Source organism: Ranitomeya imitator, chromosome 1, assembly GCF_032444005.1.
Source record: "Ranitomeya imitator isolate aRanImi1 chromosome 1, aRanImi1.pri, whole genome shotgun sequence".
Lineage (NCBI taxonomy): Eukaryota > Metazoa > Chordata > Amphibia > Anura > Dendrobatidae > Ranitomeya > Ranitomeya imitator.
The window spans coordinates 1065816807-1065831745 of record NC_091282.1 but is presented as its reverse complement, the minus strand read 5'-3'; the positions used below and the strand labels follow the sequence as shown (position 1 = coordinate 1065831745).

General features: G+C 40.3%; 1 protein-coding gene across 2 annotated transcripts in view; it reads left to right on the top strand.

The window, feature by feature from the left end:
- Window positions 1-14939, top strand: part of MARCHF1 (membrane associated ring-CH-type finger 1) — a 725211-nt gene that overhangs the window by 487549 nt on the left and 222723 nt on the right. For both annotated transcript variants that reach the window (XM_069744181.1, XM_069744180.1), the window contains one exon: window positions 2583-2730. In XM_069744181.1, coding sequence (XP_069600282.1) covers window positions 2583-2730 — 148 coding nt within the window. The remainder of the gene's footprint in view (window positions 1-2582; window positions 2731-14939) is intronic.

The window sequence follows — 14939 nt, the reverse complement described above, 5'->3', positions numbered from 1 at the left end:
CGTGACTGGGCAATATACTACATGGCTGGACAATATACTACGTGACTGTGCTGTATACTATGTGTCTGTGCTGTATACTCCGTGGCTCTGTGCTGTATACTACGTCACTGGGCAATATACTATGTGGCTGGGCAATATACTATGTGACTGGGCAATATACTACGTGGCTGGGCAATATACTACGTGGCTCTGTGCTGTATACTACGTGACTGGGCAATATACTACGTGGCTCTGTGCTGTATACTACGTCACTGGGCAATATACTATGTGGCTGGGCAATATACTATGTGGCTGGGCAATATACTACGTGGCTGGGCAATATACTACGTGTCTGGGCAGTTAACTACGTGGTTAGGCAATATACTACGTGGACATGCATATTCTAGGATACCCGATGCATTAGAATTGGTCCACCATCTAGTTTATTTATATTAGCCCAAATATTGTAAAGCAATAATACAATGTTGCATTGTTTCTATAATGTTTCATTTTTTAGATGCCAAGAATGATAACTCCCATTGAACGCTTTCTAAAGCATAGCTATGGTTATCAATTTTTGCATAAATTAGCAGTACATTGGAAAAAAATGAAAGATTATAATATATCCTATTAGGAGAAAGTGGCATTTTCTTGACCTTAGATCCATTTCCCCATCTACCGAAATGAGCTACCGTATATACTCAAGTATAAGCTGACCCGAGTATAAGCCGACCCCCCTAATTTTGCCCCCAAAAACTGGGAAAACTTAATGACTCGAGTATAAGCCTAGGGTGGGAAATGCAGCAGCTAACAGTAAATGTAAAAAGTAAAAATAGATACCAATAAAAGTAAAATTAATTGAGACATCAGTAGGTTAAGTGTTATTGAATATCCATATTGAATCAGGAGCCCCATATAATGATCCATAAAGTTTATGATGGGCCCCATAAGATGCTCCATATTAAAAATATGCCCCATATAATCCTGCATAAAGGTTAATAATGGCCCCATAAGATGCTCCATAGACACATTTGCCCAATATAATGCTGCACAAATGTTGATTATGGCCCCATAAGATGCTCCACAAAGATATTTGGCCCATATAGTGCTGCACAAACGTTGATTATTGCCCCATACAGACACTTACCCATATAGTGCTGCACAAACTTTATAGCCACATAAGATGCTCTATACAGACACTTGCCCCATTATAGTGCTGCACAAACGTTATGGCCCCATAAGATGCTCTATACAGGCACTTGCCCCATTATAGTGCTGCACAAACATTATGGCCCCATAAGATGCTCTATACAGACACTTGCCCCATACAGTGCTGCACAAATGTTATGGCCCCATAAGATGCTCCGTACAGCCACTTGCCCCATATAGTGCTGCACAAATGTTATGGCCCCATAAGATGCTCTATACAGACACTTGCCCCATACAGTGCTGCACAAATGTTATGGCCCCATAAGATGCTCCGTACAGCCACTTGCCCCATGTAATGCTGCACAAACGTTATGGCCCCATAAGATGCTTCATACAGACACTTGCCCCATTTGCTGTTGCTGCGATAAAAAAAAATCACATGCTTACCTCTCCGTCGCTCAGGCCCCCGGCACTTTCAATATTCACCTGACTTTGTTCCGGCACCGCATCATCTTCAGCGTCTTCTGCACTGAGCGTCACTGCAGAGGATGCGGAAGACAGAGCGGCGCCGGAACGAGGTACAGGTGAATATCGCGCAGCGCTACGCTCCCCCTCCCCACTATACTCACCTGCTCCTGGCGCGGTGCAGTCCCTGGTTTCCCGGCGCTGCTGCTTCTTCCTCTACTGAGCGGTCACCATTACCGCTCATTGCAGTAATGAATATGCGGCTCCACCCCTATGGGAGGTGGAGCCACATATTCATTACTGTAATGAGCGGTACCATGTGACCACTCAGTACAGGAAGAAGCGGCCGGGGAAAAGACGTGCAGGGACCGCGCCAGGAGCAGGTGAGTATAATTAGACAGCCCCCGCTCCCCCTCCCCTGCCGACCCCTGGGTATGACTCGAGTATAAGCCGAGAGGGGGACTTTCAGCCCAAAAAAATGGGCTGAAAATCTCGGCTTATGCTCAAGTATATATGGTAATTTCTCAAAAATAATTCCGTAGAGTGATACATTAAATAATCCATCTTGGAGAAGGAGAATGGAGTGTCACTGGCTTTCTGTGAAACATCTTCTTGCTGTGTGTGTGGGAGGGAAGCCGTAGAGAGTAGTACATGATTGGATCTGAGTGCATTATTAAATCACCAGGGGTGCTAATCACTAAACAGGTGTAAAGACATAAAATATGTGTATGTATAGAAAATCCCAAAACAGCTGGCTGCAGTTAGAGGTCTTTTCATTGGTTGTTTCCATATGCATTAAAGCTTTGACATCAACGTGAACCGAGCCTTTATATACTAATGTACATGGTCATTATGTGATTATACAGGATGAGTTGCAGCAGATTTCATGCATAGTTATAAGAGATCTTGAAAAATATTATTCATTCAGAAGATTTTCTCTTTTTAACTGCAGTCAAAATGAATTATTTTTTTCCATTTTTTTATTTCAGTGGGAAAAACTGCAGATGACCAAAAGTGAAAGGAGGAAAATAGTCTGTTCTGTATCTTTCCACATAATTGCCATTACATGCGTAGTATGGTCTCTATATGTGCTGATAGACCGGACAGCAGAGGAAATCCGGCAAGGGAATGACAATGGTAAGACATTATAAGTATATTTACATCTCATTTATTTATTTGCTAATAAATAAAAAATCTCGAGTAACGAGTATATTCGCTCATCACTATTTAACATCATCACTGATGCTAATTTTTTAATGTGCGAGCAGTAAGACTATGGAACTTAGTATCTTATAACGTTGTAATTGTTGATTCATTCATTTATGAAAAATATAATATTACAGGTAATGGATACTGAATTCTGGGATGGGGTTGATCCATGGCACTGGCCTGATTCTCACGTAGAACTGGGAAGGAAATATTCCTCTGAGGCCAGGATCACACATAGTAACATAGTAACATAGTAACATAGTTATTAAGGTTGAAGGAAGACTTTCAGTCCATCTAGTTCAACCCATAGCCTAACCTAATATGCCCTAACATGTTGATCCAGAGGAAAGCAAAAAAAACCCATGTGGCAAACAGTAAACTCCACACTGGGGAAAAAAATTCCTTCCCGACTCCACATACGGCAATCAGACTAGTTCCCTGCATCAACGCCCTATCAAGGAATCTAGTACATAAAACCTGTCACATTATACTTTTCAAGAAAGGTATCCAGTCCCCTCTTAAATTTAAGTAATGAATCACTCATTACAACATCATACAGCAGAGAGTTCCATAGTCTCACTGCTCTTACAGTAAAGAATCCGCATGTGTTATTATGCTTAAACCTTCATTCCTCCAAACGCAGAGGATGCCCCCTTGTCCCTGTCTCAGGTCCATGATTTAAAAGATCATCAGAAAGGTCCTTGTACTGTCCCCTCAAATATTTATACATTAACATAAGATCACCCCTTAGCCTTCGTTTTTCCAAACTAAATAGCCCCAAGTGTAATAACCTATCTTGGTATTCCAGACCCCCCAGTCCTCTAATAACCTTGGTCGCTCTTCTCTGCACCCGCTCCAGTTCAGCTATTTCTTTCTTATACACCGGAGACCAGAACTGTGCACAGTATTCTAAGTGTGGTCGAACTAGTGACTTGTATAGAGGTAAAATTATGTTCTCCTCATGAGAATCTATGCCTCTTTTAATGCATCCCATTATTTTATTTGCCTTAGTAGCAGCTGCCTGACACTGGCCACTGAATATGAGTTTGTCATCCACCCATACACCCAGGTCTTTTTCATTGACGGTTTTGCCCAGAGTTTTAGAATTAAGCACATAATTATACATCTTATTACTTCTACCCAAGTGCATGACCTTACATTTATCCCCATTAAAGCTCATTTGCCATTTATCAGCCCAAGCTTCTAGTTTACATAAATCATCCTGTAATATAAAATTGTCCTCCTCTGTATTGATTACCCTGCAGAGTTTAGTGTCATCTGCAAATATTGAAATTCTGCTCTGTATACCCCCTACAAGGTCATTAATAAATATGTTAAAAAGAAGAGGGCCCAATACTGACCCCTGGGGTACCCCACTGCTAACCGCTACCCAGTCCGAGTGTGCTCCATTAATAAACACCCTTTGTTTCCTATCCCTGAGCCTGCTCTCAACCCACTTACACATATTTTCCCCTATCCCCATTATTGTCATTTTATGTATCAACCTTTTGTGTGGCACCGTATAAAAAACTTTTGAAAAGTCCATATACACTACGTCCACTGGCTTCCCTTGGTCTAGTCTGGAACTTACCTCTTCATAGAAATTGATGAGTTTAGTATGACAGGATCGGTCCCTAGTAAACCCATGTTGGTATTGGGACATAAGGTTATTCCTCCTCAGATACTCCAGTATAGCATCCCTTAGAATGCCCTCCAGGATTTTACCCACAGTAGAGGTTAAAGGGACTCTGTCACCTGAATTTGGCGGGACTGGTTTTGGGTCATATGGGCGGAGTTTTCGGGTGTTTGATTCACCCTTTCCTTACCCGCTGGCTGCATGCTGGCTGCAATATTGGATTGAAGTTCATTCTCTTTCCTCCATAGTACATGCCTGCGCAAGGCAATCTTGCCTTATGCAGGCGTGTACTATGGAGGACAGATAATGAACTTCAAACCAATATTGCAGCCAGCATGCAGCCAGCGGGTAAGGAAAGGGTGAATCAAACACCCGAAAACTCCGCCCATATGACCCAAAACCAGTCCCGCCAAATTCAGGTGACAGGTTCCCTTTAAGCTTACTGGCCTATAATTTCCGAGTTTAATTTTTGTCCCCTTTTTGAATATTGGCACCACATTTGCTATACACCAGTCCTGTGGTACAGACCCTGTTATTATGGAGTCTTAAAAGATTAAAAATAATGGTCTATCAATGACAGTACTTAATTCCTGCAGTACCCGGGGGTGTATCCTAGCCGGGCCCTGAGATTTGTCAATTTTAGTGATTTTTAGACGCCGCCATACATCCTGCTGGGTTAAGCAGGTGACAATTAATGGGGAATTTTTGTTATCACTGATCATATTGTCTGCCATGAAATTTTCTTGTGTAAATACTGATGAAAAAAAGTCATTTAGCATATTGGCTTTTTCTTCATCCTCATCCACCATTTCACCCAGACTATTTTTAAGGGGGCCAACACTATCATTTTTTAGTTTCTTACTATTTACGTAGCTAAAGAATGTTTTAGGATTATTTTTACTCTCTCTGGCAATGAGTCTCTCTGTCTGAATCTCGATCTCCCATCAGGTATTTGTCACACCATAGCTATGCTTACTTTCAAAGAGCTGAGCAGAAATGGCGTGAGAATGCTAAAACTCACCAAATTTTAAGACAGCTTCAGGTGTACCAAACGTTTGTGACTTTTCAAAGTTTTTAAACCAAAATACTGATGTAAAAGCTTTGATGAATTGGGATTAAGGTCCTTATGGACATTAGAACAGGTAAGACCTTTCACGAAACTGGTTACACAAAGTTGGCAGCATACAGATGTCTAAAATGCCTCTATGTTTTAGAAACAGCATTTACCTTCACGTGAAATAAGGGGCATATCCCAAGCCCTGAAAAGCAGCTTCATATCACTCTCTCGTTCTGACCCTATTTTACAGTAGATTATGTATGCTGATAAGTAGATTCCTCCTCATACTCAAAATCATTCATCACACTAACCAACTAGTAAAAGATCAGTCCAGTAGCTGTTTGCGTTACACCACTCCAGCCAATGATTTCCATTATACTTAGGCTTGAATGCAGCTGCTACCAAGGAAAAGTCATGAAGATCCTGACGCACAGTTCTTGTATTGAGGTCATTTCTAGAAGCAGTATGCAATTCTGTAGTGCGTGAGGCATCTGGAGGATAGATGAATGTTACTTGCCATGAGCTTAATAATAATAATAATAATAATAATAATAATAGTAATAGTAATAGTAATAGTGTCCCTCATGTCTCCTTATAACAAAAATAATACCTGCTACACCTCATAATAATAACAATGCACCCTGTGCCTCCTTATACTAGTGCTCATGTGCCTCTTTTTAACAATATTACCCCCACTGTGCCGTCCAAACAATACAATGAACTTGGTGTCGGCTACTGTGAATGTTGGGGAGAAGAGAATTTGTGACTCTCTGTTGTGCCACAGTTAGTAAAATTATTTACACCCTGAGGACATGGATATGATTAAGTGTTGTCGACCAATATATCCCACAGCAGGTCCTGTGTACAGCAAACTCTGAATTTATTTTTTCCATTAAAGTTCTTGTTGACCGTTGACAACATAAGAAAGAGGCACAAAATCTATCGGTGACATTAAACTACAACAGTGATACAAGCAACAATGAAATATTAATCATCCAAAGAGCAATCCTTTTAAAAATCCCTTGAGCAGCTGCAACACAATTCTCCAAGTACTTTCATGTAAACTCTTTATGACCTGTTCCTTTCAGTTTGTCTACCTTGTGTTTTCCAACTTTTTATACATTTTCGCTTGAAACTAAATTTATTTTGGTCAATATACAATATTGTAGTATACATATTAAAGTTCACTGCTGTAGATATATAGTTAGAATATATATATATATATATATATATATATGTATATACTGTATATATATATATATATATATACCAAAAGTTTGGACACACCTTCTCATTTAAAGATTTTTCTGTATTTTCATGACTGAGTGTGAGTGTGCAATTTTCATAGTCATGAAAATACAGAAACATCTTTCAATGAAAAGGTGTGACCAAACTTTTTGGTCTGTACTGTATATATATATACTGTAAATCAAGTAATAACTAGGCTGTAAACAACTGATGTTGGCCCATAATTTGATGATGATATTACAATAAATCTCAAAATTTGTTTTCAACCTGGAGTACCTTAGTTTTCTGCTTGTATTGCTATAACTCTTTCCATTGAGCACCCAATTATTCAGTATAGTATTTTACTATTCAGTACATGATTGTACATTCTATTTCCTCGATCAAGTGTATTGACTTTAATTTATTTATATTAAAGTTCAAGTACCATTCCTGAGAGCAAGCTTCCAGTATACATAAATCCCTTGATAATATTTAAATATCATCCTCTGTGTTGATAATCTGGCTGAGTTTATTATCATCTGCAAATATTGAAATTCTACTCTGTAAGCTCTCTAAAAGGTCATTATTAAACATGTTAAAAAGAAGGGGGCCCAATAATGACTCTTGTGGAATCCCACTGTTAACACTGATCCAATCTTTGTGTTCCATTAATAACCACTCTCTGTTTCCTATTTCCAGTTGTTTCAGCAATTACAGATATTTTTCTCTTGTCCTATTGCTCTTATTTATTGTACCAACCATTAATGTGGCACTGTATCAAACACATTTGAAAAGTCCAGATAGGAGACATCTACAGCCTTACCCTGATCCAGTCTGAAACTTACCCCCACATAAAAACTAATAAGATTAGTTTGATCATGTCAATATCTCATAAACCCATATTGGGTCATGATGAGGTTATTTTTATTGAGATGCTGCAAGAAATCATATCTTTAAAAATCCTCAAAAATTTGGTGAATAGTAGAGGTTATACTTACTAGCCTATAATTCTTATCCTTGCTTTTTTTTTACATAATTTTGAATGTTGGCACTAAATTGTCTATGTGCCAGTCCAATAGTACAGACCTTGAACATTAGAAATAGTTACATAGTTACATAGTTATTAAGGTTGAAGGAAGACTATAAGTCCATCTAGTTCAACCCATAGCCTAATCTAACATGTTGATCCAGAGGAAGGCAAAAAAAAACCATGTGGCAAACAGTAAGCTCCACCTTGGGGAAAAAAATTCCTTCCTTCTCAGTACTTAATTCCTGCAATACTCAGGGATGTATGCAATCTGGCCAGGTGATTTGTCTACTTTAGTGTTTTTGACTTGGTGCTGCACTTCCTGCTAGGGTAAGCAGGTGACATTTAGTAGACAATTTATAGCATCCCTGATCATATCATCTCTTGTGGGATTTTCTTTTGTAAATACTTTAGAGAATAAAAGAAGAAAGCATTTTGTAGATTTGCCTTTTCTTTTCGTTTTCTCCATTTCACCCAGATTATTTTTGAAGGGGCCAACATTATCATCTGTGAGTTTCTTACAATTTATTTAAAGACTAGTTTTGGAGTATTTTTACTTTCGATGGCAATGAGCCTTTCTCATGTCATGGTAGCCCCTCTACTCATCTTATTAAAGGACACTTGAAAACTTTTTATTTAGCGGTTATCTTGTGATCACAATTATCCAATCGACCCCCAATTTGTACTTTTGATACTCCGTCTGGGCTATTGATTAACCCTTTCACCCCGGGCCATTTTCCATTTTTACTTTTTTGTCTTCCCAGAGCCATAATTGTTGTTTTTGTTTTTCTGTCAATATGGCCATGTGAGGGCTTTTTTTTAGAGAGGAGTTGTACTTTTGAACAACACTATTGATTTTACCACATAATATACTGAAAAGTGTGGTGAAATTGCAAAAAAAGTTTACTTTTTTTGCCATGTTCACTAAGTTCTAAAACTGACCTGCCATTATGATTTTCCAGGTCAGTACAAGTATACAGATACCAAACATGTACAATTTCTTTTTTATTTAAGTGGTGAAAAAAATCCAAAATTTGTTAAAAGAAATATGGTGCCATTTTCAGAGACCCGTTGCATCTCCATGTTTCAAGATCTGGAGCTGGGTGAGGGCTTTTTTTTAGCACCGAGCTGACTTTTCTATGTATACCATTTTGAGGACGATACAATGTTTTGGCCACCTGTTATTACATTTTATTGTAATGTTGAGGCAGCCAAAAAAACGTAATTCTGATCTTTTTGAATTTTTTTCTTGTTATGCTTTTACCGATCGGTTTAATTCTTTTCATATTTTGATATATCATGGTGTTTATGAATGTGGAAATATCAAATATGCGCTTTTTTACTGTTTTATTTTGAATGGGGCAAAACTAGGCAGTGATTATAGCAGATCGACAATGACAACAACCCAACCGGTGTCGCCTGCAGATCCTGGATTGTCATTGCCAACCCATCGGTGCCCCTGGTCATGTGACAGGGGTGCTGATGGGTGGAGCTAGTGACACACTTCTGGTGCAATCATGTTAAATGCTGCTGTGAGAGATTGGCAGGCGCATTTAACATGTTAACAGCCACAGGTGAAATGCTATTCCACCCGCGGCTGTTAGAGGCACATATCAGCTGTCATGTGCCAAATCCCACATTAAACAGGCAGACACGACATGTGACGTAATAATATGTCATATGACATGAATGGGTTAAAATTGTATCTAGGTGTGCTTCCTCTCTTGTTGATTCTAGTGTAAGGGGATGTAAAGTCTACCCCTTAATCTTTATATGCTGCTACATGTATCTAATTATTGTATGCAATGTACTGTATTAATGTTTGTGTTAGCGAGAGCGTAGTGCCCATCTTTGGCTATTAGATGGGGGCATTCTAGGATGTTTAGTAAGGATAGGTTTCCACATTATAGATAGTTAAAACAAAACATAGAAGGGGTTTACTGGTATAAGGCAGGAGTAGCTTCCTGGATAGAGATAGTTGGGGCTGGGACGAAACATATAGCTTGGGTGGGCGTTTGAGCCCAGGCTCCCCAGTAGCCCCGCAAAGTTTTATAAGCGGGAGCCCAGTCATCCACAGTATCAAGCCAGGACAGCATCAGGCTGCAGCAGAGTGGGAACGCAGTCTAGGAACAAGGAAAGAACAAGGCGGATACACAGGTGGCTCCAGAATGTGGCAGCTCATTGCATAGGCTTATGCCCTCAGATATGGTGCAAAATGACTGAGGGGTACCCCAAATGCAGTGAATGTGAATAAGGAGGATGCTGTGATACCGCAAGGGAAAGTGCAGCCGGGCAGATCGCTCACCATTTTGCAGCTGACTTCGAGGGCTGATGCCCTTAGGTCTGTTGCGAAACAGATGAGGGGATGCCTAACTGTAGCAAAGCTGGACGGGGAGTACGCTGAGGAACCATATCATACGGTCCATCCCAGGGACTTGCTGTGTGACAGAGAAAGGGGTGCAGAGAAAGAGAAAGGAACGTGCATTGTGAAACCTGCTGTAAATACTGTGACAAATACGGATGTGCCGTGTAACGAAGTCAGTAAAATTGTTCATATAAAAGTTGAAGTGGACTGTGTCTCAATATGTACACAACTGTGTGGAGTGAGCCTTCAGCAAAGTAAAGAAAATCCTGACACCACAGAAAATGTTTACATGTGATGGGAGACCAGGGCACAGATATACCGCAATCCTCAGTCACGACTATGACCCTGGCTCTGCCTCTCACACTTGCACCAGTTGTCTTTTATTATTATCAAAAACCTGTTTCCTTTGCTGGACTTGCAGTTTTCTGCTCCCCAATTTATATCAGTTAAAGTCCCAAATAATAATTGCTTCTCCCTAATTTACAGTCTTATCTATTTGCTTTATGAGGATATTTTCTGCTGCTTCCATTATTGTTGTATGGAAAAGATTAATTTCAGGGCACAAGTGTTTTTTTTCTATATATTTCATTAAGGTAGTTAAAGTAATAACAGCAATTCATTATTATTGGAGATTGATACTTTTATGTAAGCCCTAGGAATATGCACATGTCTTCCAAGGAAATCAATAGTCACTTGTTTTTGATACACAGCATGACCTTTTTCTCTTTGTAGAACAACATTTCTGCCCTTGATATTGTTCTCAAAGTAGAAACATTAAAGACTATAAACGTGATTGAAATATTATGTCTAGAGACAAATTTTGTTGGTAATGTAACATAACATCATTTATATGTAAAATATACGAGCAGACCAACAGTTTGGACACACTTTCTCATTTAAAGATTTTTCTGTATTTTCATGACTATGAAAATTGTAAATTCACACTGAAGGCATCAAAACTATGAATTAATTACATGTGGAATTATATACTTAACAAAAAAGTGTGAAACAACTGAAAATATGTCTTATATTCTAGGTTCTTCAAAGCAGCCACATTTTGCTTTGATGACTGCTTTGCACGCTCTTGGCATTCTCTTGATGAGCTTCAAGAGGTAGTCACCAGGAATGGTTTTCACTTCACAGGTCTGCCCTGTCATGTTTAATAAGTGAGATTTCTTGCCTTATAAATGGGGTTGGGACCATCATTTGTGTTGTGCAGTAGTCTGGTGGATACACAGCTGATTGTCCTACTGAATAGACAAGAAAAAAGCAGCTAAGTAAAGAAAAATGAGTGGCCATCATTACTTTAAGAAATGAAGGTCAGCCAGTCCAAAAAATTGGGAAAACTTTGAAAGTGTCCCCAAGTGCAGTGGCAAAAACCATCAAGTGCTACAAAGAAACTGGCTCACATGAGGACCGCCCCACGAAACGAAGACCAAGAGTCACCTCTGCTTCTGAGGATAAGTTTATCTGATTTACCAGCCTCAGAAATCGCAGCTTAACAGCAGCTCAGATTAGAGACCAGGTCAATGACACACAAAGTTCTAGCAGCAGACACATCTCTACAACAACTGTTAAGAGGAGACTTTGTACAGCAGGCCTTCATGGTAAAATAGCTGCTAGGAAACCACTGCTAAGAACAGGCAACAAGCAGACGAGACTTGTTTGGGCTAAAGAACACATGGAATGGACATTAGACCAGTGGAAATCTGTGCTTTGGTCTGATGAGTCCAAATTTGAGATCTTTGGTTCCAACCACAGTGTCTTTTTGCGACGCAGAAAAGGTGAACGGATGGACTCTACATGCCTGGTTCCCACAATGAAGCATGGAGGAGGAGGTGTGATGGGGTGGGGGTGCTTTTCTGGTGACACTGTTGGGAATTTATTCAAAATTGAAGGCATACTGAACCAGTATGGCTACCACAGCATCTTGCAGCAGCATGCTATTCTATCCAGTTTGTGTTTAGTTGGACCATCATTTATTTTTCAACAGGACATTGACCCCAAACACACCTCCAGGCTGTGTAGGGGCTATTTGACCAAGAAGGAGACTGATGGGGTGCTACGCCAGATGACCTGGCCTCCACAGTCACCAGACCTGAACTCAATCGAGATGGTTTGGGGTGAGCTGGACCACAGAGTGAAAGCAAAAGGGCCAACAAGTGCAAAGTATCTCTGGGAACTCCTCCAAGATTGTTGGAAGACCACTCCCGATGACTACTTCTTGAAGCTCATCAAGAGAATGCCAATAGTGTGCAAAGTAGTCATCAAAGCAAAAGGTGGCTACTTTGAAGAACCTAGACTATAAGACATAATTTCAGTTGTTTCACACTTTTTTGTTAAGTATATAATTCCACATGTGTTAATTCATAGTTTTGATGCCTTCAATGTGAATTTACAATTTTCATAGTCATGAAAATACAGAAAAATCTTTAAATGAGATGGTGTGTCCAAACTTTAGGTCTGTACTGTATTTTAGCAAAATGGTGTAGGTATATAACATCAAAGAAAAACATCTTCTGTTTGTCATGTATACATTTATATCATTTACAAACTAGTTATGATTACTGAGTTTTACATACCCTACATTCACAAAGCAAGTGGCCATTTTAAAAAATAATCCAATTTTTGTGTCCGCGCACATATGTGGACAAATACTAGGCAAAAATTATCTTAACTTAGACATATCATTTTGGAGAAAAAAAATACTTTTTTAAGATTTATGCAAAGATATTCCATTAATGTCTAATTGCTGGGTGTACAGGAGTAGATGGTTTGAAAAGAGTAGCCATCAAACGTGTCTACTGCTCTAGTCTATGGCACTGTGGGGAACAGCTGTGCATAGTGACTTTGGTAGGGGTTCCAGCATTCACATCCATGAATATTCTATCATTTATACCTATAAAGTGGATAGGTAATAAATGATTTTTGCTGGTGTGACGCCCAGGAGACCGGGATACCCAGCACCGGACCAATGGGGTCTGTCTCTAAAGGGTGATGTCACGGGTGGCTTGACCCGGTGCTGTAGCCTCAGGCAATGCACAGTGTAAGGGGTATCGTGAGGGAGCAGGCACTTACTTGATCAGCAGCAGGTTCTCCCAGCGGCGATGATCCCGATCCTGGATAGATGGCTATTGTCCAAATGAAAGACTGAGGCACTGAAACGTTTAACCAGTTTACTTTAACATAAAGGGATTTACAACCAGTCCTGTCACCGGAGTCTGTATGGGAACTCTGAGTTACTTTGACCCTGCCGGGGTCTTCGCCTCTTATTGTACGCAATTTCTGTGTGGCCCTGCTGCTGTATGTGAACTGGCTGCCGGCCCAATCTGTCCCCTCCGGGTCCTGGTTCGACGGGCAACCTGAGTCCTTTTATCAGCTTACCCCCCCCCGGGAGTACCGCTGAACTCTGTGTCTGCTGCTGCGTCCGGCCCTAGTGAAGCTGATATCACCTCACGTTTTTCCGGTTGCTGTATTATATATAATGAATACAGCCACGGATCCGGTATCCGTCTTTGCGCCTGTTCTGGGTAGTGATTAATGCTACCCGGTTCTCACAATGTCCTTTTTCTCTGTCCCTCTTCTCCTCAGGCCGGTGATTTAGGCCTGGAAACAGTCACAGGACTGTTAGAAATTCAGCTGTATGACCTCTCCCTTTCAGCTCCTTAGCCCAACTGCCATTTCTTCTCTCAGACCAGAATGGATTAAGGGGAGTCTCTGGAGCTCCCCCTTCTGGCCGGAGGTGGTAGTGCAGTTTTGCTATTTTAGTATTTGTGTCTAGTGTCAGTAACTATTTTTGTGGCAAATACCCCTAGGGGTGCCACATTCCCCCTTAGTTAAGAACAGTACTCCGGGACTGTGGGACAATAACATTTTGAAATAACAATTAATATGTACAGAGTCTTAAAAATGAAAAGTTACAAAAACCACTCAAGGAAACAAAAATAGAGTTCTGTAAAAAGTCACTTCAAATAGCGTCCATTAATACAGTTCTATCCTTGAAGGTATTAGGAAAGGCACTGTACTTAGTGTCCAGGAATTTAGTTCCATTTTTCCAACGGAGTTATCAATATAAAGTCTAAAGAAAGTTCAAAAAGAGCAAAAAGCAAAGTTCAAAAAGCAGTCTTTCCGGAGCTTTGATTTAGTGCCTCCGGGCTGATAAAAAGTTCAAGAATATGCAAGAAGTTCATACAGACAAGTCTCTGTAGGTACTGGGCTTAAACGTTGCAGAATGATAACAATGACTATAGTTTTATAGTTGGTAATCTGCATACCTGGCCGGTAATTGACCCTGGGTACTACGCTGTGATCTACGTAATAGCGGTATCTCTTCATGTGATGTACTACTGTCTACTGCGGATGTAGTATCTACCCGCTCTGCTAAACATAATTCCACGACTATGGAGTTGGCAAGTCCACCGTGAATGGGATTACTCTGACCAGGAATCTGTTCTTCCCGGCCTGGAACCTCCTGTAGTACGGGGTCAGCCTCTTCCTGTCTTGGGACTTCTGGTATTGGGTTCGGTGTTGGGTAAAAGGCCACCATGGGAACCACTACTGCACCATGGTATGTTAGTAGGGTTTTGGGAAAGTCTCCTATACAGGTGTGATACACTTCCTCTTCTTTTTCCTTTACTGGTTGAACCTGTATGGGTTGAATAACTTCTGGTTCTGGCTGGACAACGTCTGGCTCTTTCAATGCTTCCGGACATAATTTAAGATTGTCTCTTGACACTAGTACAGATGTTAAGCCTCCGTTTTTGCTAATGAGACACATTTTAGGATTATCCACTCTTGTTGGTAAAACTGTGTAGGGTACGGCTTC